The 24693-nt window shown below is 38.2% G+C and overlaps 3 protein-coding genes and 1 long non-coding RNA gene across 4 annotated transcripts; 2 read left to right on the top strand and 2 right to left on the bottom strand.

Moving 5' to 3' along the window:
- Positions 3247-4379, bottom strand: LOC109727616. The gene is made up of 2 exons (XM_020257808.1): positions 4218-4379; positions 3247-3564 (listed from the first exon to the last, which is right to left on the bottom strand). Exons 1-2 carry the CDS (start codon positions 4377-4379, stop codon positions 3247-3249), a joined length of 480 nt encoding a protein of 159 aa, XP_020113397.1.
- LOC109716536 (zinc finger protein CONSTANS-LIKE 14-like) lies at positions 12650-16499 on the top strand. Its single transcript, XM_020242048.1, is given in 5 exon segments — positions 12650-13229; positions 13232-13567; positions 14549-14776; positions 15355-15620; positions 16082-16499. Coding segments are annotated over 5 exon segments (1479 nt in total). The 5' UTR covers positions 12650-12704; the 3' UTR covers positions 16206-16499.
- Positions 17160-18126, top strand: LOC109717374. Its single transcript, XR_002218175.1, has 3 exons — positions 17160-17307; positions 17422-17510; positions 17656-18126. It is a non-coding gene; the product is annotated as an uncharacterized LOC109717374 (long non-coding RNA).
- LOC109722424 lies at positions 19665-24667 on the bottom strand. The gene is made up of 7 exons (XM_020250487.1): positions 24428-24667; positions 22512-23675; positions 21894-22145; positions 21061-21141; positions 20682-20802; positions 20227-20588; positions 19665-19880 (listed from the first exon to the last, which is right to left on the bottom strand). The coding sequence occupies exons 2-7, from the start codon at positions 23547-23549 to the stop codon at positions 19824-19826; spliced, it is 1911 nt and encodes a 636-aa protein (XP_020106076.1). The 5' UTR covers positions 23550-23675; positions 24428-24667; the 3' UTR covers positions 19665-19823.

The following is a 24693-nucleotide window of genomic DNA, read 5'->3' as shown; positions in this document are numbered from 1 at the left end:
CATAACGGGTTTCGGATCCGACCCGTACCGCGGGGGGCTCCGCCCCCGCACCCCCTGGCGAATGTCAGTGGTGGGCTACGGGCTCGGGCCTGTCGGCCCGAGCCCTCCGCTACCCATCACAGACATTCATTTTTCCTCCATAATTTTCTTTTCCAAATTGGTCGCACCGCGAAGCTGTCGGCGAGTCGTAAACTCGAACCTGAATCGATAGTAGATTTCGAGTCACATCTAACAGAAATGATCTTATTATTCTGTACAATTATATACATTATCAAATTCAGAGAAATTATTATCCTGATCATGATTCATATCTGTTATAATTAAGTCTCAACATACAAAGCCAAAATATTCATAGTAAAAGAGAAATAGAAGGTTTATAATCTCACACTACCTTCTGATCGATGCTTTATGCTCTCTAATTCTCTATAATTTTTATAAAACCTTTTCCAATATAGAAAGAGAGAGAGTGCGGTTGTGGTGTTTTTAAAAACATCAAGCACTTAATACTTGTAAATTTTTTACTGTTAGATTTATCCTTTGATCATTTCTACTCATTAGATCATACTATTCAACCAACCACCCACTTAATTTTAGAGGACTATTATCATTCTAACTGCACATTTCTTAATTTAAGGACCGAAAATCTACAAACACAAATGAATTGATACTTTTAATAGCATAAAAGCTCAATTTTCTCTCTCTCTCTATATATATATATATATATATATATATGTGTGTGTGTGTGTGTGTGTGTGTTGTACAGTTGAAGTAAAGCATGCATGCATAATGTAGCAAAAGGCTCACTGTGTCTTTGGATTTTTATAATTATCCACTTTACTTGATTATCCACTGGATACTGTAATGTTACTTCATCAAGCACTCATTTTGGTCCTTGCGTGCATGAGATTCCACTTAAAAGCTTTTTTGGAGAGAGAGAGAGAGAGAGAGAGAGAGGGGGAGAGAGAGAGAGATCTAGCGATATCAGGTGAGACCTGTCAAAGCCAATTAAAGTGGACTATGTACTGCAGCACCATAGGTTGCAGAGATTGTTGTACTATATCACTAAGTACTTATTTTGACCAATTAATGACCACACATTTTTATGTAGATGCCTTTACGTACGCCATGCAAAAGAAACCTGATCACCCCCACATACAACAGTGATAAAAATTCGTATATATATTATATGTTTAAATAAATAATGCTAATTTTTTACTTTTGTCTCCTCTCTCTTTTTCTCTCTCTCTCTCTCTCTCTCTCTCACTCACTCACTCACTCACACACATACATAAATAATAAATTTTTTTTTTGAAAAAATAGGTAGCACGCTACCCGCTTCATTTATTTCATTTAGAAATAAACTTAGCTAGAAATATGAATCAACCAAAATTCGAACTTGGGTCTCAGGTATCAATCACCAAGCCCTTTACTACTTGCTCTAGGAACGGTTGGTCACACATAAATAATATTAAAACATCAATAATTCTCTTTCAACTTAAGTTTTTTAAATATTGCAAATTGGGCTGGATCGAATCATTTGTTTACTTATTGGGTTAAAACCGGGTCGATTCAAATGCACGATTAATTGGGCCTGGTAAATACATTTGCATGGTTCGATTCCCTCGGTTCAATTTTGAGTTGGATTGGGCTTCAGTGGAACTAGGTCTTTACGATATGAATCCTCAACACTACAATAACTATTGCATTTAAAGATATTTTAAATAATAAATAGCAACGCTTCAAAGCGCCGGTAAGAATGACTCAGATGCTTGTAAAAGCGTTGAGTAAAGAATCGTTAAGTAAACATGTCGGAATAAATATACTAACGCTTTAATATAGTTTGAAAAAATTTTATCAGTATTTGACAAAAATATATTTATTGACAACGCTTAATCATAGTATCGGCATATGCCAAATATTGAAGACGTTAAAATAGAACATCGTCTAAAACACGTCGCCTAAAATATATTTTGTTGTCGTGACTCGTGACAACCTAGCTAGTCCAAGCACTTCCGTTTTTCATAAGTTGCCCGTAAGTTCCTCACCTCAGGATCTTTCTTAGAACTAATACCAAGATAATTAAGTTGAAAGGTCAAGAGCGGCGCAAATTAATCTTTTTTTTTGAAACTGCTTAAGTGGGAATTGTGTAGCTCAACTTATTGGATAGCTTTTTGGTGGGCTTTCCGGGACAAAAAAATAAAGCCCAAAATAGATCCAGTTGACCTAAATGAGGGCTCATAAGAAGAAACAAGGGTCAGCCCATTGGCATCTAACAATATGATTAATTTTTGGTGCTTCCTTTGTGCTTTGCAAAATATTTCTACACAATGAATGGATTTTGGAATCTTAAGAAAGTTAAGATTCGAAAACGAAAATAAGAGTTTTGAATAAATATGTACGATTGTTTCCTGTTAAATAGTGTTACACCACGAGAACCCCAGTTACTTGTGAAAAATATTTTATGTCCAAAAACCGTTTTGGGGCTTTTTTTTAACTTGTAACCAATTGAACATCGGCTAACACAGAGGTGGTTATCTTAAATTTTACCGAGTCCTAAAATTAACAAAATAATAATAGAAGAATGAAAAAAACAGAAAAGAAAAGAAATCAATACATAGCTTAAGAGAAAAGATCATGAAAACCATTAAGAAGGACTTCATTTATTAGAATCTCATACATGACATTATCATCTGTATCCCAATTAATGTCATTGCGTATTAGTGACCAGAAACAGAGGAAAAGCAGGGCAAGAAATAAATAGCTATATGACTCTGTAACTTCATCCCCATGACTAACCAAATATTTAAAGCACAAAAAGTTAGAAGGTATCAATGAGTAGATTAATAGAAAGACCATAAAAACCATTAAGAAAGAGTTCATTTATTATGAATCTCCCTCGTAACATTGTCATCACTATCCTCTTTTAACATCATTGTGTGTGAGGGACTAAAAAACAGAGGAAAACAGAGCAAGAAATGAATAGCATTATAGCATTGCAACTCGATCCCTTGACTAACCAAATATTTAAAGGAAAAAATAAATGAAAATAGAGCCATAAATAGAATAAGAGAAAGACCATAAAGGCCATTAAGAAAACTTCATTTATTATGAACCTCCCCAGTAATATAATCATCATTATCCTCATTAACACCATTGTATACTGGGGACAAGAAACAGAGGAAAAACAGAGCAAACAATTAAGAGTTCCCACACCCCCTCTCCCATCAACTATTCTCTCTCCTGCGTTCAATCCACCTGGTCAAAGAACATGAGCTCCCCATTGCACTTGGGGCATGCCGCGGTGGTTTTTGCGACCATCATGTACTTCATGCACTCGGTGCACCCGACCAGGATGAGGTACTCAGGTTCGGTTTTCGGCTCCTCTTTGAGGGAGATATTGGTGACGGTGGAAATTGGTGAGTGATCAGTACTCCCGCCATTGTTGTTGCTCTCATCGGAGTACTCTTCGAAGCTCGAGTTGGAGTAGTGGCTACTGCGGGGGCTCCAGGGTTCTTCCTTTGTCCTCTCGCCAGTGATCTTGTTGATATAATACACTTCACCGGTCTAAAGTATAAGAAAGAAATGAATTGTAGATATTAGTCTTGTTACTATTGTTATCGAAACAAGGGTGCTTATAGTTGATCATAATGTTGACTCTGTTTTCTATATAAACTTTAAAAGTACTTTTGCACCTTTTTAGTAGGTGATTTTGAGGACGAGAGAGTCAGAGCGAGCGAGAGAGAGAGAGAGAGAGAAAGAGACCCATGCCATGAAAATAACTTGGAAGAAAGAATTTTAACATAGAACTTAGCATTAGCTTCCTCTCTCAATAGTTTTTGAAGAAAACTAGAAAGGTTAAAGTTGGAGAAAGCCAGAATGATATCTCATGAAGTATGTACAAAAATTAAGTACTAGAATTACAAAGACTTTTGCAACAAATATTGCCATTCCACTGGCACAAGGGTGTGCCAGTATGCTACCCACACAACACGACACACCAACATGCTTTCGCACAGAAAGTACTAGCCGACCGTGCTAGACACGTCGAATGGAAATAAGTACTCCGCAAGAAATGAGACCGACAGAAGAAGATGGGCACGGAATGAAAGAATTTGAAAGATCAATCAAAATACGATGACGGTCGGAATATTGTGTATTATTTTCTAGGAAAATAATAATAATAATAATAAAGTTACGGAGATTACGGTTGACAGGACCTGGCTATTAAGGCATTGCTCCGAGTCATCAGGCGAAGGAATCTCAGGGCTTAGGTTTACGGTCTTATTCAGAATCTCCTTCGGCAGCTTCGGAGGGAGATTCATCCCCTTAGTGAAAGTCTTCATCATCTCCGCAATGTCCTTGATGGTAGGAAGCGCCATGAACGAAGAAGACTAAAGCAGAGGATAGGAAGTAGTAGGAAAGGAGGTGTTGGCGGTGGCGGTGCGACCGAGCGAGAGGCGTGGTTAGGGGTTTATAAAGCGAAGAAAGGGTGAGAGGAGTTAATTCAGAGGGTGCACTTGAAGATTTCGGTGTTAATGCAGTAGGAGAAATCCACATCTCTTTGCGAATAGAGGTTTCCGAAAACATCTCCCATTTTATCACCAAGTAATAAAAAGCAGAGGCTTCTTCTAAATAGAGGATTTGAAAAGGGTTTTGGAGGGAGACTGAGTTGCGACTCAGTGAGTTGGCTCGCTAATGTGTCATCAAATGGGCTTTGGGTGGTTGAGTATCAAGATACCATTTGGTTTAGCCCATTTCCATTTTGTCATCTTATAATTTGAAAAGTTTTATTTTTTTTCTCAATGACAAATGGAAATGATAAGCTATTAAAATAGTTATGCTTTACCATCCCATGCGTTCTTCTAACAATACTTTTTTTTTTTTTTTTGGAATGGAGCAATTTTTTATTCAAAATAATATATAGAAAATACAGAAATGCATGAGTTGTAAAGCGTTTTCTATAATTTCTCACTGGTCAGAAACAATAACTATGAGATTATCAACTGAGATGCGCCAGCGCATACTGATAATACGGCTAAGATACTCTACGAAGAATTCAAAGAGACTGGCGTTAATTTTGTTAGATACTGCCCGATATGACTAGTGCCACGCAACCAAATAGATGTTTTCTCGCTTTTATTGCGGTCTATTGCTACTTATTAATGAACTATTTCGCTAGTCGAATGCGACAAACCGATCCATATCTTGTTTGAACTAGCCGATTGATTTCGGAGATTGTTTTTTTCACTTGCAATTAGTCTTGTACTTCTTATTGAACCCTGTACGTAATTTGGTAAACTTTTGGTCCGCGTTGTGGCTTGACGCTTCCGCACAGAAAACTTTTCATCAACTTCACGTGGTTTTGTTTTTGGTTAATCATAATCATCTGTTGTTAGATAGGGTAGTGATATATATATATATATATATATATATATATATATAGAGTTAAGCTAGAATACTCTCNATATATATGAACTAGGCTACTATGCTATTAATAGCACGAAGTCATTAGTGCTATCAAGTTTTTGGCCATTGGATTAAGAGATGTGCGGTTAGGATGATGTGGGCCCCTTAGGATTGAGTGGGTGGTTGGTTGAATAGTATGATCTAACGGATGAAAATGATCAAAATGATAGATCTAACTGCAGAAAACTTGGTAGCACCAAGTGCTTCGTGCTATTAATAGCATAGTAGCCGGACTCATATATATGTATGTATATATGTATATATATGTATGTATATATGTATATATATATATGTATATATATATATATATATATATATAGTTGAGCTAGAATACTCTCGATAGTAAACGGGGCGTTTTGCTATCGAGTTGTTTTCGATGATAGAGCTTTCAAATTGACGATCGACTCCGTTAAATATGATCTAAACCATTTAAACTATCTACAAATCAAATTTCACGCACTTTCGATATTGTTCTTTTATCCATCTAGTGAACAAAAAATGAATGGCTGAAAATGAATATTCTTTAAAAAGTGATGATAGGAGTCTTGTAATCAAGATCAAGAGTATAGATCTTGTTTTAAATAGTTTAAAAATTTTCTAACAAAAATTCAATTGATTTGGATATCTTTACACCGTTAAACGAGAAAACGTCTCTTATCCACCATTAAAATTACAAATTTTGAAACCCTTTGATCATTAGGCAAATGATGTCGAAAAGATTTGAAATTTGATTTCTAAACACTTCAAGTGGTATAGATCATGTTCAACGGAGCCGATCGTCAATTTGGAAGCTTTATCATCGAAAACAACTCGATAGTAAAACGCCTCGTTTACTATCGAGAGTATTCTAGCTCAACTCTATATATATATATATATATATGAAGTGCATAAGCTAGCTAAAATGTGTTATTTCTTATGGAAGATTCAAAGATAATTAATAAACATGTGATAATCTTATACTGAGGTAGTGCATAATGCATACCGAAGATTATACATCGGTTAAAAAAGCTCAATCAGGAAGATGATGGAAATGCTCAACTTGAAGCAGGCGAAGCTTCAAATAAATGCTCGACTCGACCGCAAGTGATATATTCCTCATTTCTCACTTAGGATTGATCATTTTATATTGCTGTACCAACTCTTACTACTGTAATATATAGATTTTTGGACTATTTTCTAATAAATCGATCTTTCAGATAATATGATATTAAAACTAATTCTAAATTCTTTCGATCTTTTCGTATCCATCATGTACGTGAATAGAGGTGTTAATATAATATATACATACCGACCGTCTCTAGAGCAAGTGGCAAAGGGTTTGGTGATTGATACCCGAGACCCAAGTTCGAATCCTAATTGATTCACATTTCTAGCTAAGTTTATTTCTAAATGAAATAAACGAAGCGGGTAGCGTGCTACCTATCTCTCAAAAAAATATATAATATATACATTTCTAAGATCTGTTCCTAATATATATATTGATCTTTTGAGTAATAATTGCGATTGTGTTACCACTCATTCATCTCAGAGGGGTTATTTGCTTTTTTCCTATAAAAGATCGATCTTTCGGGCTCGTTTCCTAATATATCAATCTTTTAATTCCTCCCACTTGTGAGAACAATACAAAGAAAAAAGAAAAGACTCTGATTGTATGCTTAGCGTCTTATTTGCGTCTTAGATTTATATGGTTTGCTTGGAATTGCAATGAGTACTCTAGTTGTTAGCTATTCAAAGGATCGATTTAGGCGCTTCATTTGATCCATACACGGAGTTCAAATTATTTAATAAACAAGTTTTTTCAATGTGTTAAACACATTATTTGGCCAATCGGAACGAGACGGATGCAACCACAATCCAACATTGACACAAAGTTCATAAAGATCAGGTCGAGGCGGAGTCGGTCCGATCCAAATAACTGTGCCCATAAAATTTGGGCTCATGAGCCTGGTCCGTGGCTTTGGAACTTCTTATAACATCACGCGTAAAATAAAATAACGCATACTATTAATCTTTGGATCCATAAGGCTCTATTTTCATACATGAATATCTTATTTCGAGTACGTTTTTAATTAGACCGCTGCATATTTAACTAACTTTTGANATATATATATGAAGTGCATAAGCTAGCTAAAATGTGTTATTTGTTATGGAAGATTCAAAGATAATAAACATGTGATAATCTTATACTGAGGTAGTGCATAATGCATACCGAAGATATACATAGGTAAAAAAAGCTCAATCAGGAGGCTGCTGGAAATGCTCAACTTGAAGCAGGCGAAGCTTCAAATAAATGCTCGACTCGATCGCACGTGATATATTCCTCATTTTTCACTTAGGATTGATCATTTTATATTGCTGTACCAACTCTTACTACTGTAATATATAGATTTTTGGACTATTTTCTAGTAAATCGATCTTTCAGATAATATGATATCAAAACTAATTCTAAATTTTTTTGATCTTTTCATATTTATTATGTACGTGAATAGAGGTGTTAATATAATATATACATACCTAGAGCAAGTGGCAAAGAGCTTGGTGATTGGTACCCGAAATCCAAATTTGAATCTTAGTTGATTCACATTTCCAGCTAAGTTTATTTCTAAATGAAATAAACGAAGCGGGTAGCGTGCTACCTATCTCTCAAAAAAATATGTAATATATACATTTCTAAGATCTGTTCCTAATATATAGATTGATCTTTTGAGTAATAATTGCGATTGTGTTGCCACTCATTCATCTTAGAGGGGTTATTTGCTATTTTCCTATAAAAGATCGATCTTTCGGGCTCGTTTCCTAATATATCAATCTTTTAATTCCTCTCACTTGTGAGAACAATACAAAGCAAAAAGAAAAGACTCTGATTGTATGCTTAGCGTCTGATTTGCGTCTTAGATTTATATGGTTTGCTTGGAATTGCAATGAGTACTCTAGTTGTTAGCTATTCAAAAGATCGATTTAGGCGCTTCATTTGATCCATACACGGAGTTCAAATTATTTAATAAACAAGTTTTCTCAATGTGTTAAACACATTATTTGGCCAATCGGAACGAGACGGATGCAACCACAATCCAACATTGACACAAAGTTCATAAAGATGAGGTCGAGGCGGAGTCGGTCCGATCCAAATAACTGAGCCCATAAAATTTGGGCTCATGAGCCTGGTCCGTGGCTATGGAACTTCTTATAACATCACTCGTAAAATAACGCATACTATTAATCTTTGGATCCATAAGGCTCTATTTTCATACATGAATATCTTATTTCGAGTACGTTTTTAATTAGACCGCTGCATATTTAACTAACTTTTGAAAATATAACTGTGACAATCAGTAAGGTGTTCTTCTTATTATTATTATTATTATTATTTAGTTAAGGAGAGAGGTCACAATAATTAAATGCAAAAAGTGTGGCTTCTATTTTGGGTAACATATGGGGACCAAGTTCATTCAAAATCCACAGAACAAATACACTATTTTATTAGGTTTCTTTCCGCAGCATATCCATCCATCGAAGTGGAAATGTGGCCATCACTACAAATTTTTTTTTAAAAAAAAATTGGCTTCTATTTTGGGTAAATGTTGGGGACCAAATCTTTGAGATTTCCATTAATTAATGACCCACTAATTAACCTCGAATATCATACACCCAATACCTCATTATTCTAATTATACAGCATTGTACGGTACGCGTGATTAATAGTGACAGGTCCCCATGATCCTATAACTTATTTAACAGTTCATAGGTACATAATCGAGCTTAATTAATTTTTTGTAATAGAATAATGAGTGTTTCTCTTTTTGAATAATGAGTATGGGATTAAGTTATTCGAGCTGGATCGCATATGCGTCACGCATGACGCTAATTAGGAACAAGCCCAACACTAAAATGGGAATGTCAAGTACAAGTTAGAGAGGTTTTTGGTTTGATCTGGATCGAAAACGTATTATTGAGAAAACAAACGCATGTGTACGTGTTTTAGTGTTGCATTACTACTATATAATAAGTAGAGTTATCATTTTTTTGATCGAGTAAAATATACAGTTAGTCCCTTTGTATTGCAATATTGTGAGTTGGTACTTATTTATTTAATTTTTTTTTATTTTGAATTGCAGAGTCTCAAAATTTTACATTTATACATCTTAAAATAAATTATATCGAACGACACTACAAAAATAACATATACAGTAATTTATTTTATTTATGTTAATAAGGTAGGAGTGTGGAAACGTTATTGACTGATGAAAAAATGCCTTATTTGTTTCTGTACATAATATTATGTTCCGCATATCGCGATAAATCGGTTACGATATATTTTCTATGGTCTTATCGAAAAATATAGAAACATATTCCTATATACTTGTATACCAACTCTATTTTATCTAATAACGCCATATGTGCCTCAATACCAAACTAAGCCTATAGATTTGTTTGAAATAGACCACCCAACTTTATTTCTTTCAATTTACAATTATTAAACTTTAGATTTTTTTATTTCATAAATTTTCTGTCAACAAAGTTCAGAGTTTTATTAGTTATAAAGCACAAAAAGTCTTTGAATTTAGCTAAAAATATCAAACAATCATATTTCGAATTTAAAATCTCAAATTACTAACTATCAAAATTTTTATCACTCGTGCTGGAATTGATTGGTTATGCATATTTTTTCGTTTTTTTGTCGGCAGAGAAGCGGAGTTAAAAAAAACATTAAAAATTAAATATGAAGTACAAAAGTAAGGGGTAATGCTGTAATACTAGTGGGTCACCACCACCACACCTTTTAGATAGGAGTGGGCGCCCACAGCTATTTTTGCAGTAAATAAATCTACACAAAGTTGCACTTTTTGGTGTGGGTCCTACTCTTGACTCTAAATGGATGCTTTAAAATGAGTGCTGAATATAAAACCTTCAAATAAATTCGACTTACTTATTTTCTCTATTATATATATATATATATTTTTTTTTTCCTGTTTTGCAAGGGAGGGAGTAGTACTCCAATTATTATTAGAATTATATATCACCACAGTTTGGCGCCGTTGAATAATATTTTTTTCTCTCCTTTTTTTTTGAGAGAGATAAATAGTATGCTACATGCTTGGTTTATTTAATTTAGAAATAAACTTAGCTGGAAATGTGAATCAACTAGAATTCAAACTTGGGTCTTGAGAATCAACTACCAAGCCCTTCATTTAGAAATAATTTTTTCTCTTGGGACCGTTTGCCCTTGATCTTAGTTCATTTTCATGCAGAGCCTGTAACCTATAAACATCTTATAAAAAAATAAAAATAATATGCCATACTCGTATTTATTGTCATAAATGGTTATTCATTGACATGATTTACTGTAAAATCCTAATATGTACTGACCAATTGTGATATGCATGAAAGAGTTACAACATTTAATGCCCCAAAAACTGGACCACCACTTCTGCTGAGAAGATAAGGATTGGGCTCCTGCTTGCAGCAAATATCTAGTAGAACTACAACTGTAGAATGACAATGTTCAGCTTTGGTCCTCCAAGATTTGCAGTAGCAAATTTATCTCCATAATTTTTATAAATATTAAACATTAACATATTTAGTTTGTTCTTCCCTTGGCATTTCCCTGCTTATTTAAAAATGATTGTTCACCGGCGCCTATTGTGTACTTTATTCTTCCAAATATATAATATATTTTGAAATTATAGTGATGATATATTTTTTTCTATCAGAATTATATATAACAATCATATTTACTATTCTATCTGTATCCTTAGCACACTTAAATCTTAAATAAGGATACTGTTATTCACGCCAAACATGCGTTCTCGCAATTAGAAAATTCTCCTAGGTTACCGATAAAAAGAAAAGGAAAAGAATATGATTTTTTTTTTTTTATAAAAGTGGATATGTAGCTAAACATTGCAAACTATACATGTTGGGAAAAATAATACACTCTTCTGTAGAGATGTACATGTAAATTTTGCAAAAATAGTACAAATTAGTAACCACTGTCCCTCCTGTTTGGTGATGGGTCATGAGATATCTAAATATTGAAAAGCTCACCTAGCCTAAGCCATCACCATAGCATTTAATGCAAAAAAGTTATTCTTGCTCCACCTTATCCCATGATCATGTGCTTCTGATCTCCTTTGCCATTTTATTAATCCCCTAGATATGTATGATAATTAACAATTAACTAATTAACAACGTTGCTACTGTTACATGATTCCCATTGGGACCTTCCGTTGTGAGTGTTAATGTGGGGTATTAAAAAATGGGAAGCATAAAACCCACTTTATAGCGTCTCATCTTTTAGGGATGCAGTGAGATCTGTCGCCGCAAAAAGTCTATTTGAATTGGTCCTCACTCGTACGTCAAAAATTAGTTGAATCGGTGACTAGATAGATCATCAATCGATCGAACCAGTAAAATATTGAATCATGTTGAAAGTTTAAACTGTTATGCATCGGTTTTAGATTCTTTTAACCACGATCTGATTTCTCAAAGGTAGGACCTGCGTGACGAGTGCGGCATAGCTCAAGTGTGAACGGCGACAAAATGCGACTGTGACTGCGACTGCGACTGTGACTGTGACTGTGACTGTGACTGTGACTGTGACGCTCTCTCTCAATAAGGTGCGAAGTCGAGTTCACTGGAAACTTATGCACTAGTTATTTATAAAACTTCAAAAAAATTCGAACACCTCAGGGCCTCCAAATAAACAGAAACATAAATAATAATTTAAATAAAAAGTTTTCTTTTTGCCTTGTAAAAAAGACAATGATTATCTCTGGAGTAGTCGTGCCAGCTCAGCAAAAAGCGAAGCGATATTTACTCCCTGCTGTACAATCAGCGTCCAGAGTCCGCGGGCAGCGGGCAGCGGGCAGCGGGCCCCACCGTACATTACTCTCCCTCCTACAGGTTCTGGTACGCTGTACGCTACGCGCTTTTGGCGATCTATTGGTCGATTCCCCGCCACGTCAGAAAAATCAGCGAATGACGTTGTGACACGCGGGCAGACAGAGGTGTTTGCTGTTTTGCAACCAACAGCTCACGACCCCTCCGTGCTTCGCATGTTGGCATGTGCCCTCTCCTCTCACTCTCACAGAAAGAGACACGCAGAGAGAGAGAGAGAGAGAGCGAAAGAGAGAGAGAGAGAGTGAAGCGAATTCGCCTCGTCGACTATAAGTCTTCGCCTTCGACATCGGGTTAGGGTTAGAGTTAGGGTTGGGGTTTTTGGAGGGCCTTTGACTGCGATGGAGGAGGAGGGGGACGTCGGGGCTGCTGCTGCGGCGGCGGGGAGGCGGCCTCCGCAGCCGTGCGACTACTGCGGAGAGGAGGAGGCGGCGCTCCACTGCCGCGCCGACACCGCGCGGCTCTGCGTGGCGTGCGACCGTCACGTCCACGCCGCCAACGCCCTCTCTCGCAAGCACGTGCGCTCACCGCTCTGCGGCGGCTGCGGCTCACGCCCCGCCGCGGCCTTTTTCTTCGGCTCCGGCGCCGGCGACACCCTCTCCCTCTGCTCCGACTGCGACTGGGCCTGCGGCGGCGGAGGCGGCCCCGCGGCCACGAAGGTCCCCGTCGAGGGCTTCACCGGGTGCCCCTCCGCCCTCGAGATCGCGGCCGCTTGGGGGATCGATCTCGCCGCGAAGGAACCCGCCGCCGCGGACGACAACCACGACGACGACCACCTCATCTCGGCCTGGTACGGCCTCGATCACCCGATCCTGGCCGTGGATCTGGCGTTCCGGGACCTCTACGTGCCGTGCGTGGCGACCCCCGAGGTTGCGCCGAGGCGGCCCAAGGGGTGCGGCGGGGCGCNCGGCCGCCGCTCTTCGAGCAGCTGGCGGAGCTCGCGGAGAAGGAGGTGGCGGAGCCTCTGCGGCCCGATCTCAGCCCGAGGACGCCGCCGCCATGTCGGATCGGAGGAGGAGGAGGAGGAGGAGGAGGAGGTCACGAAGAGGAGGATTGCGCACTGGAGCCGCCATTGCCGTACACGTCCTTGCTCATGATGGCGTCGTCGGGTTGCGCGGGACTCGAGGGAGGGGACCCGCCCACAGCGGCGGAGGAGGACGAGCTGATCTGGGGTTGCAGGGGCCCCGCCGACCACTCTGCGCAGGTTTTAGATCCATCGCCCTTCTCACATGTTCTCCTTTTATCTTAGAGTTTTTTGAATCCAAATGCATTAGAAATCACGTTTCTCATTTCCTGATGGGGCATGTTTCGAAATTTTGATTTTGAGACACACACACACACACACACACACACACACACACACAAATGGGCAAGTTCTGAAAGGTTCTACATTGAGCCTAAGGATCTGAGAAATATATTGCACGAAATTATGAGCCATATGAAGTAGATTGCCTCCTCACAATTAGTAGTTCCAAACTTGTGTTTGTTGATATTTGTTGATGTCTCCTTGATTTGGACGCAAAAAGTTTTCATCTTTTTCCTGTTTTACAGTCATGAATTTCTTCATGTGAGACTTATGAGAGAATAAATCTCCATTATTCCCTAATTTATTCTCCTGGTAGATCAAGATTTTTCCTTAGTGAAGCATCACCAATCTAACGCTTCTTAGTCAAAGCAAATCCTTGTTAGTATTACACTTCCTCCTTAAGTTAGCCTCTGCTTTTATACAATTTGTCCTACATTTTGTGCCTTTCCTTTTAAGTATTCTTTATTCAGATATGCGCCGATTTGTTCAAGAATAATGAGATTGCTTTAGAATAATGAGATGCTAAAGCAAGGTAAATAGTTGGTGATGGGAGCATAGAAATATTAATTTAACGAGTCTGTTTAGTATATATTCTCACATTTATAGATTCTTTTTTATATTAACCTCTGCTAACCTCAGAACATTATGCCAAAGCTTCTAAAGCTTTCTACCAACACCGTTTTCTTCTTTTTTATAGTTAGTTAGAAGCTAGCTACTTAAAGTGGCAATTAAAAGCTTGAGCTATTCCGTCTTACTTACAGACGGCACTACATATTTTATTTCCGTTATCTTATGCACTTTTTTGGTCTAGGTCGCCTGTGTAAAAGTTATTGTTTAGCTGTTGTGCTTGAAACTGATAACCTCTTATTTTATTCGCAGATATGGGATTTTAATTTAGGAAGATCGAGGGATCGCAATGAGTCTTCTGCCATTGAAATCGGACTTGGTACCGGTAGTGGAGGTTTTTCAATCAAAAGTTACAATGACCTTCTCAATGAAAATTCTTTTGCAATGTCAAATGTCTTAGAAGACATTTACGACCCGAGCTGTCCTCCAGCAAATGAGGATCTCTTCTCATCCAACATGCGACATATATCGTCTCAAAACGTAAGTGACTTTTCCATGTATTTAGGTTTTATGTTATTAAGTACAAATTCACATCATAGCAATATTTTTGAAGAAAATACCTACTTCTAGTACTTAAATAGCAGAGCTTCTGAGTTGAGTTTGTATTCGGCATCCGCTATGTTTATTATGTGGTTCTTGCGAAAGCATTGGATTAATTTATGTGTCTACCATGGATTATTAGTTATGTAGAACTTAATTGAAGGCTTTGGAAAGTTGAAAGTTCCATGGTATGATTTCTGCAATTTCCCTCATTTTTTGTTATTAGCTGATATTTTGTTGCTTATTTTTTAATGATTTTTGTTTATTCTTCTCGTAACAAACAAAACCCTGTCAATCTGAGTTCATCTAGTATCTTATCAAAGCATACTTTATCCTCTGACCTGTTACTGAGGGTTGCGAACAACACTCACTCTTTGACCTCTTAATGTGCTTTCTATGACAATGTTGCCTTGTTCCTTAGATGCTATTCACTCAAATAAATTCAAACGTAATTATAATATTTACATGTATTTGGTGAGGGAAACTCATGTTTATGCACCTTCCCTTCTTCTTTACAGCTTAGGATGGCAACCCCAACTAGCAAATGGAAGAGCAATTCAAGCAACTCAGAAAATGGACCAGTAACCTCTTCGGCTATACTTAGGCCCTTAGCTTCATCACATGACCTTGGTAGTGGTAGCAGCAAGCAAATTTGTTTTGGGGAACAGCCTCTCGTTGCGACCGAAACATTAGTAAAACCTACAAAGAAAATGGACAGCGAGTTGCTGGCCCAGAATAGGGGCAACGCCATGCTACGCTACAAAGAGAAAAGGAAGACCCGCAGGTATGCAGTTATCATCATCATTTTCTTGTATTACTTGGTGATTATTTGGTACGGCCTCCAGAACTTCTCTGAGAAGTTACGAGTCTGGAAAACGAATATTCCCTGAGCATGTATCTACAAGGCAGGAGGCCTCTAGCCGCAGCAAGTAGTTGCTGTATATAGCTGGCCGTAGAACCAGTAATACCTTTCTGATTAAAATACCCATAGCAGCTTCTCACGCCAGCAGAAGTGGATGCTTCAGTTCTTTTTTGGCTATAAGAATCTCATTTTAGGGCTACAGAAAAGTTGTAGACTTGTTGTTTAACAAACCTGGCTTCTGCTTCTTGTTGTATTAAGCTGTTCCAGAAGAAAGCACATTTACAAGAGCTCTAGCCAAGCCGGGCAAGCCCTTGATGCTCCATAATTTAATCTTTTGTAAATGTGCATGTTTCTTAGTTCAGTGCCATTTGAACATTCTACAGGTATGATAAACACATCCGATACGAGTCAAGGAAAGCGAGGGCTGACACAAGGAAGCGAGTGAAGGGTCGATTTGTGAAGTCTACTGAAGCTCTGGTTAATGAAAACGGCGGGTTAAGTTCTTGAAGAAAGCAACTATGGTTGTAAATATCTCTTGTTCTTTTGATCTCATCGACAAAGTTATGAGATGATATGCCCTTGTTTGCTGTATATGGTTTTACCTAGCCCTGGGAGAAAATTTACTGTGTTTATTGAAAAGTAGGTCTAAAGAAGTGGTAAATTTCATATCTTTTTGTATTTTGCTGGCATTATAAGTGAGCCCAAAAAACATAGTCAGATGATTCTAAATGTCTTGTAATGCATCATGTTTTCTATTGGTTATATGCGCGTTACAGCGGAAATATATCTAGATTAGCATTATATTCTCATTGAGTAAAAATGTTGTTTATAGTTACCGTAGTTGCATGAGAATCACAAAATTTCGGTTCATTGAATCAAGAGTTGCTCTTTACAATTATAACAGGATAACAGGAGGAACTAAAATTCCGGAGTTACATTAGAAGTTCCATAAAGTATGTTTGCTTGATTTGCAACCTTTAAAAAAATAAATTGAAAAAGAAAAAAGGAAAAAAAACTGGAGTATATCCGGCACAAATTTGGTGCAATGTGGAGATTTTGACAATTGTTGTGCTGTGTTTGGGTGGAAACAGAGATCGAGTTGGAAACCTGGGTCCAAATGATATTTATTTGGTGCCCAACTGTAACACACTGGACTTTCGCAAATAGCAAGGTTCGAGTGTTTGATCCGTGTTTCCAGTTTTTTCAGATATTCTGGAGGGTCGTCGATAGTGTTTCGACCTATGACTCGTATCCTAAGAATTGATATATTTAAAGTAGCGCTAAGATCACCAAAGTGATGGACTTAGGCTGCTCTCGGATTGCCTTTTTTTGGGCTGTGTACCGGTACACCTTGATGGTTGTACCGGTACAGAAAGTGTACCGGTGACACCTTGATGGTTGTACCGGTACAAATGCAATTTCTCAGCCAACCCGAGCCTCGGATTTGCGTGTACAGGATTTTGTACTGGTACACTTTTTCGTGTACCGGTACACTTTGGCAGATTGCGAACTGGCAGTTCTGCAGGGGTGTTTTCGCTATTGTAGCAATGCTACATATGCCCGACGTCTCTTTGCTGGTCTCCTGAGCTGGGAAACACAGGAGGACAAGGTGGGGAGCCCTTCTCCTCTCCTCTTTTGATTTCTTTCTCTTTTTGCTTAGTTTTTAGTGGATTAATCCATTCTTTTGCTCTCTTTTTGCTTTTGGGTGACTTTTCCACCATAGGAGAAGTCTTGAAGCTAGGAGCAAGGTTTGTTTGAGGGAAGGATCTCAACCCTAGCTGGTTTCTAGGGTGGGTTGAAGCTTCTAAAGAGGTTAGTAGCTTGTTTACTCCATTTGATCCATGATTTAGTTGAGTTTTGCATAGAAACCCTAGAAATGAGGAATTAGGGTTTGATTTGGGAATTTTTGATTTACGGCTTTTGGAGCTCAATTGATTGGATTAGAGCTTTCCTCTAGGTGGGATTGGAAGGGTTCTAGCTTCCATTTGGAGCTTGTGAAGGAATTTCTTCACTATAGGTGAGTTTTTGCTCTTTTGTCGAGTTGGTTATTGATTGAACTATGTGTTGTTCGTAACGTTCGTGTGACACTCCTAGTTTAACCTTTAGGGAGCTAGGAAGCTTGTGGGCACCTTCGTCGGCGCAAACGAAGGCCGCGTGGAACTCTTGGTGGGTTTGGCCTCACCAAAACGGGATAAATCATCCCTATAATGATTTTTACTTATCGTAAAATAAAGATACATGCATATTCATGCAAGATAGATTATTTGTGAATTTTAGAATATATAAAATGCACATGTTATGTAAAATGTATTTTTGGACCTCTATGTAGTAGAGAGTTTGCATGTTGGGCTTGAGCCTATGGTTAGCACTCCTATGTGTGAATTTGGATCATATTTCATATAGTGAAAATGACAATTGCATTCTTGAACTTAAGACTCGTACTTGATATAGTAAGCCAATGTCATAAAGAGACATTGGGCTTAGAGTTGGTGTAGTAAGCTAATGTCATAAAAGAGCATTAGGCTTGGACTAGATATGGACTTAGCAAGCTAATGTCATAAAGGGGCATTAGGCTTGGAATATGTGTGGACTTAGTAAACCTAATGTCATAAAGTGGCATTAGCGTTTGGACGAGGTTTTGGCATAGTGTGATATAATACCACAAAAGGGCATAGGACATATTGAATGGTTAAACCTTCACTTGGGACATTGGACCAGACCTATGAGTTATTAGCGATCATTTCCATGGTAGAGCCATGATGACCGGATCGTTGAGACGATGACTTTGCTTGCTTGCCATTTGTGCTCATTAACACATGCTTGTGAGGGTCGCTCCCTACAAGCCGGCACTCCGAAGTTGGCCTTTTGCGACTCAGTTCGCTCGTGCGGGATTGAGACGCCTGTAGGGTCGCGTGGGACAGCCTTATTCCAGCTTGGGATGATGTGCTACCACGGGCAGCTAGGCAGCGAGGCGCCTGTAGGGTCGTGTGGGACAGTCCCGTTCCTCGAGGGGGAATGTTGGTACTACCACCGGCAACTAGGCGGCACAAGCTAGACTACCTTGGGTAGGTCCTTAATTGAAAATAGAAATCGACACGGAGTCATCATGTAATAATCACTACTTGATAAATATATCGTAGTTGGATTTAGTGGACATTGGGACATATAGTGTGCTTGGTCGCTATGATAGTGCATACTAGATATGTATTAGACACTTGGACATGTAGTATACTTGATAGTATTGCTTGTTGCATCATCGTATACTTGGTAGCCATGATAGAACATACTTGTTATGTATTGGTATATTGGATTCATGATAGTTTAGATGTTCATCATGTTGACATCATCTTATATTGTGGCATTGTAGTATAGCATTTATTATATGCTTTCTTTTCCGCAGTTACTTATTATTACCCTTACCTGCTTATGTTTTGGGCCTAGTGATGCATTTTGCTCAGTCAGTAATTGTCCACTGGGAACTATAAATTATAGTTCTCACGCCTCTTGTTTTATATTTTCTTTTAGAACCTTCCACTCCGGGAGAGGCTCAGGATCGTGAAAATGGTTTCGCCTCGAGCTAGCTATCAAGGGATTTGGTGATAGGTGGTCCACCTCTCTTTTGTTTTCTTTTGGAGAGGTTGTGAGAGTTTTGTACTTGGTTATAGAGACCACCCTACTTTTGTATCTTGAGATTTATGATGTATTAGTTTACTTTATGCTTTAGTGATTTAGTTCTCTTTCGACTCTACTTGTTGATAAAACCTAGCTGTATATTTGCTCTGGTATCTCTAGATACTTTTCACTTCTTGTTCATTTATTCGCTTTTAGTCTAGACGCCTTATATGTAGAGGCATATGGCAAGTCTGGGCACGCACCGGACGGGCCTACGCCGGGTCTCGGGGCGTGACACCAACACTATTACTAACTGGATTTAAGAAGATCTAAAATGTAGCTGCAATAAGAAGATTTTTCAAGCAGAATAGATTGCCGAAGAAACTTCTTTTCACATGTATGGAGAATATATACAATGACAAAACTAGAGAGAGAGAGAAAAAAGAAACATATTTGTGCGATTTGTGACGCAGAGAAGCAACGAAGCCGCCGAGCAGCGGCGAAGAAATGCTATCAGTCGGCTATGTCGAAGTACTTTGGATCTGCAGGGTAATGGTGCTCGACACATAACTGCCACAAATTAACCACAAATCAGGGCTTATGTCACTAATCTGAAAGTAAAACGCAATTCAACTGCAATATTATAAATTGCAACTGGATGAACTTCTCATGGATGCAAAAAGTTAACATTAGTTTCGCATAGACAATCCACTCAAGGAAATAGCCTAAGAGGAAGGAGATTCTGCAGCAGGCAATATTATTGTCTTTCGACGAGTCACGGAGTAAATTTGTCAGGTTTGCCTTAACCTCTCATGGAAAGCTATGAATTTGCAGAATGGTCAAAACAAATCTAATATGAAATAAATGATACATTTAACCACAGTGAGGTATATAAGCATTATGAAAGTCTCCATACCTTGCCCTCATCCGCATCCGCATGTCGTTGAGGAAATACAACTCTCAGATCATTATAGAGATAGTATCGCCGCTCCCCCTTGGCCTCCGTATTCTCGCTATGTGGTACCGAAAAGGGATCAGATCGGCATCTTTGTATCGACTTCGATGTTTTTCTTGAAGAGGGGCTTAGAAACCGTAGATGTAGAGCGTACCGAAGAACACCGCTAGAAGATGAATCACTACTGTCAACTTCTAAAAAGTTGTGTGTGGATCTACAAGAATCCATCTGACTAGATCGGCAAGTATCAATTTTCGAGGAACATGTTGAGTTTATTATGAGTCCACTATGCGATTTACATCCTAGATCACTGTGAACACAACCTGCAAAGCCAGAGAATATATTTGAGAAACTATATCTTATTATATCAGAAAGCCAATATTCAGAAGAAGTTAAATCTTTTTATTCAAATTTACATTCAGCAGGTTTGGTGTGACGATCTCCATGTACGCTTCGATTAGGCGAATTGCTCCTTACTCTCCCATGGTTGGATATTGGCCCTGAAGATGATAGAGTGATCTTTTGCCGCATGAAGGTCTGCTTCATTTGTAAATGAGAAATATGATCAGTATGTAGATTTCTAATTAAAAAAAAAAAATCTTCTAAGCACTGGCTAATATTATTGAAACCCAGATTCCCTACTCGTTACAAAAAGTTACTTCAGAAATAGTGCCCTAGTGAAGCTTGCATAAACATATGCAAGGGAACCTATCAAAGAAAGGTAATATTTTTAAAATTTATCATCACAAGGCCCAAATCTTCTCAAAAATTAGAGAAGATTCGGTGTTGGCATACCTTTGTTCCGACGGGCATGTCACTCAAATCGTATCTGCAAAAGAATGTGTGCAAGGGAGTCATTTCTGGGTTGCTAAGAACCTGTGAAAAAAGCAGCGAGTCAGGAGATGAATATGCAAACACATCTATGATATTATGGTAGTACCATCTTCACACAAAAAAACCGACGTTTTTTGTAACTTTATAGTGATATTTGATTTAAGAACTGGTCGAAACTGCCCGTGTGATTTCCGTCCCAAGGAGGGAAATTAAGTAACACCATACCATGCTGCCGGTGTCTGACCTGCAATGTAGTAGACACAGGATGCTGCCACTACTTACTGTTGTTGGGTGTATCCATGGTACTATGCCGAGATTAGCAAGATGCGTTCTTCGTCCTTTAAAACTTCACTAAACTACATTCTTGGCTAAAATTAATGAAGTACATTAGGATGCTGGAACTGTCTAAGTCTCGGCATTGCCCAAATGTCTCAATTTAGAAAAGTTCCAACTATACTCTCAAACAAGGAATATAAGCATGAGAGCCTTCTCAACTATTTCTCTCTCAATAATCTGATTGATGCCAAAGGCTCTCACGATTGTTGGCCGTAATTGTTGTATCACTAAGCAAATAGTGATAAAGGGGAGTTTTCATAAAATCAGCAAAATGCAAGATTATTTTTGGATGTTTGTTTTCCCTTTTTTTTTTTTTTTCTTGTTTTGTTAGTCACCAGCTCCACTAACTGCGCACTGAATCTAAAACAGCGTGTAACAAGGAAGTAACCAAAACAAAGTTTATGCCTAACTTATATGATCACCACCAATCAATTTTTGAAGGCTAAGAAAACTAGTACCAGTTGTATGCGTCCTTTAACAGGAATTCGCAAGCGGCTTTTGGCTTCGTGAGAATCATTGCTACTTAGGCTTCTTCGCAGCTTCGGGCGTTTGCTCTTATTCAGAGGCCAGCTTCTACCGAGATCAATTGACGCATAGTACAGCAAAGAGCTATCACCATCAATACTAGCCACCGTAAAAGGGATTTTCTTCGATGGTGGTGAAAAGTCGCCGCCATTGACATTCAGCACAGCTAGAAAGCCATCAATCTTCTGCAATTATAATGAAGCGAAGCAAAATAAAAAGCTGCACATACGAAATTCCAACCTAATCTTAGTAGAGTCTGCATTTAGCCTGGCTTCTGGAAGAACTCTACTCGAGAAAGCAGAAGCTTCCAAAAAACCAAATGCCTGGCTGACAACTATTCTGGAGCTTTCGCTGTTACGAAATGCAAATTGATATTCCGGGCTCCAAAAGCAGAATCTCTAATTTGAACCTTCTGCTTCTAATGTGGTGAAGCTTTTACTGCTTCTTTAAACAGCACAACTCACATAGCAATTCTACAGAAGCTAGTGCCAGGCCAAGCAAGACCTTGGACTAAGAACCAAAATAAAAGTTCAAAGTAGCTTGGTTAAGACCTGATTGACTTTCCCACATGAAAACCGACCGGACAGGAGCGACTCTTCAAAGGAACCGACAAGTGACCTCCTGACATGAAGCAGCTTTGAACTCTTCACATGCTTTTTCCAATTCGAAGAACTTTGGGGTGTATATGGAAAGAGCTCGTCATCTAACATGCTATTATCCTCCACCACATCACTCGTCCTAAAGTCATCTTCTTGATCAAGAGGAAATATTATTTCATTTCGACTCCGAGCATTTGATCCTTTATCATCATTTAAAACTGAAAAATCACTTTTGATCCCTCTGGCAATGGCCCTACAAGTTCCTGTAATCTTCATTCTTCGAGCGCATTTAGGACCAAGGGGAGATAAGGAGACTGGTGAAGGCGACCGATAATTGTACAAAAATGGCTCCTTTTTCTCAAGCAAAGGATCATTGTTATCCACTCTCTGATCAATCCAACTTGAACATGTAGAGAGAAACCGATCTCGAGAATCAAAAGAACCAATATTAGGTCTCTTGTAACCTTTTGATCCCAACATACTCTCTTTCAAATCATACGAACCAATTTGTGCATCGCCAGAAGAGAGGCCTAAGAAATCACTATGAAACTGCTTATTGATCAACCTACTCAACGGAGACAGTAACCGTTTCCTCGCTTGCGGGCTACTTGGATCAGACGATGTACGAGAAGTACTAATAACCAAACTTGGATTAGCTGATTCAGAACCCATAACCTGCAGTTGAGCGCTCTCAGAATTCTTTCCAATTTTCAGAAAGAACCCAAAACACCCGTTATCGTTAGAATCTATCTCGAGCTCTTGGAAACTTGTATCTCCACAACTAAAACCTCTATTGTGAAATGGCCCATCTGTGCCATTTGGTACTTGTATTAAAGCGCTTCTCTCGCAACCACTAATCGAAGAGCTTTTGCCACGAAGCTGATCCAAATCACAGCTGCTAACATCACTAAATCGAGGACTCGGTGAAAAATTGCCTATTGCTGTAGGCACTTCGTCAACTATATTCGGCAACATTTGAGGCAAGCCCATTGAACTATTTTCAATAATATGGAAATTTAAATCACCAAAATTACAGGAGAAGAGCTTCTCACACCACCAAAGCAATCAAAGAAGAATAGCCAATTCATCATTTTTTGACTCTGAGCAGTGCAAATCCTGGAAAAACAAAGCAATGTAAAATCAGTGAAAGTATAACAAATGAAATCCAAAACATAAGAATTAAAATCGAAGGCTAATCATGTAGGACTCATCGAGATTTTCCGATTTTATAGCAGAATGATTCAATGTGGTATTCACAAAATAAAATGAAGATTCCGAAAAGGGAATAGAGAAAAGGATTCTCAACAGATTACTGCGTAATACTACAAGAAAAGAAAAAATAAAAAAATAAATGTCCTGTTATTAACAATGCATATTGATACATGCCTCTGAAGCTCAATGAGGATTATTCTTACAATACTACAATGGATCAATTTAAGGAGCTTAGGTATAATGGTAATCTCGTATTTGGACTAAAAAAGGGGGAAAAAAAAATGAATTGGAGATGGTAATGAACCCAGCATATAATTTGCTATCTCATAACTATGATCAACACCATTTTACCAAACTGGGTGCTCATAATTGGGATTAAAAACACATCAATCTGAAGAGTGAAGATCAAACCAATTAAAAAAAAAAAAAAAAAAAAAAACTCTAGGTTACCAATTTCGACCATAAATTTCAACAAAAAAAAAAAAAAAAACAGGAAGAAAAAAAAATAAAAACCTAGCTCCATATAATCGATCAAAAAGCCCAAATCCTTTAGTGTTCCAGAGGATCAAATAAAGCTAAAAAAAAGCAAAAAAGCACCAAAAAAAAAAATGAACGATCAAATTTGATTGTTCGATCGGGATGGTGACGCAGCCCACCTAAGAAGGAGTCGATCGGACAATCCCAATTACTGCTATTTCCAAATTCCAATGCTTTTCGTTAATTACAATAAAAATGAAAAAGAGAAAAAGATTCTATTTTTACTATCTATCTCTCTCTCTCTCTCTCTCTCTCTCTCTCTCTCTCTCTCTAAATCTCCTTTTCCTCCTCTTTTCCCTTCACCAAATTGGGTTCCCCAAATCCAAGTGTATATATACATCTCTCTCTCTCTCTCTCTCTCTCACACACACACACACACACACAC

This window comes from Ananas comosus, linkage group 1 (assembly GCF_001540865.1).
Source record: "Ananas comosus cultivar F153 linkage group 1, ASM154086v1, whole genome shotgun sequence".
Lineage (NCBI taxonomy): Eukaryota > Viridiplantae > Streptophyta > Magnoliopsida > Poales > Bromeliaceae > Ananas > Ananas comosus.
The sequence above is the reverse complement of the archived record's forward strand: the minus strand, read 5'-3'. Positions and strand labels throughout refer to the sequence as shown.

Excerpts from the sequence above, each read along its gene's own strand:
- LOC109727616 (XM_020257808.1), bottom strand. The coding sequence starts at position 4,379 with ATGGCGCTTCCTACCATCAAGGACATTGCGGAGATGATGAAGACTTTC. Across the intron at positions 3,565-4,217 it reads AGCAATGCCTTAATAGCCAG|ACCGGTGAAGTGTATTATAT; the intron begins GTCCTGTCAACC and ends CTTATACTTTAG.
- LOC109722424 (XM_020250487.1), bottom strand. The coding sequence starts at position 23,549 with ATGGGCTTGCCTCAAATGTTGCCGAATATAGTTGACGAAGTGCCTACA. Across the intron at positions 21,142-21,893 it reads TTAAAGGACGCATACAACTG|GTTCTTAGCAACCCAGAAAT; the intron begins GTACTAGTTTTC and ends CTTTTTTCACAG. Across the intron at positions 20,803-21,060 it reads ACATGCCCGTCGGAACAAAG|ACCTTCATGCGGCAAAAGAT; the intron begins GTATGCCAACAC and ends CAAATGAAGCAG.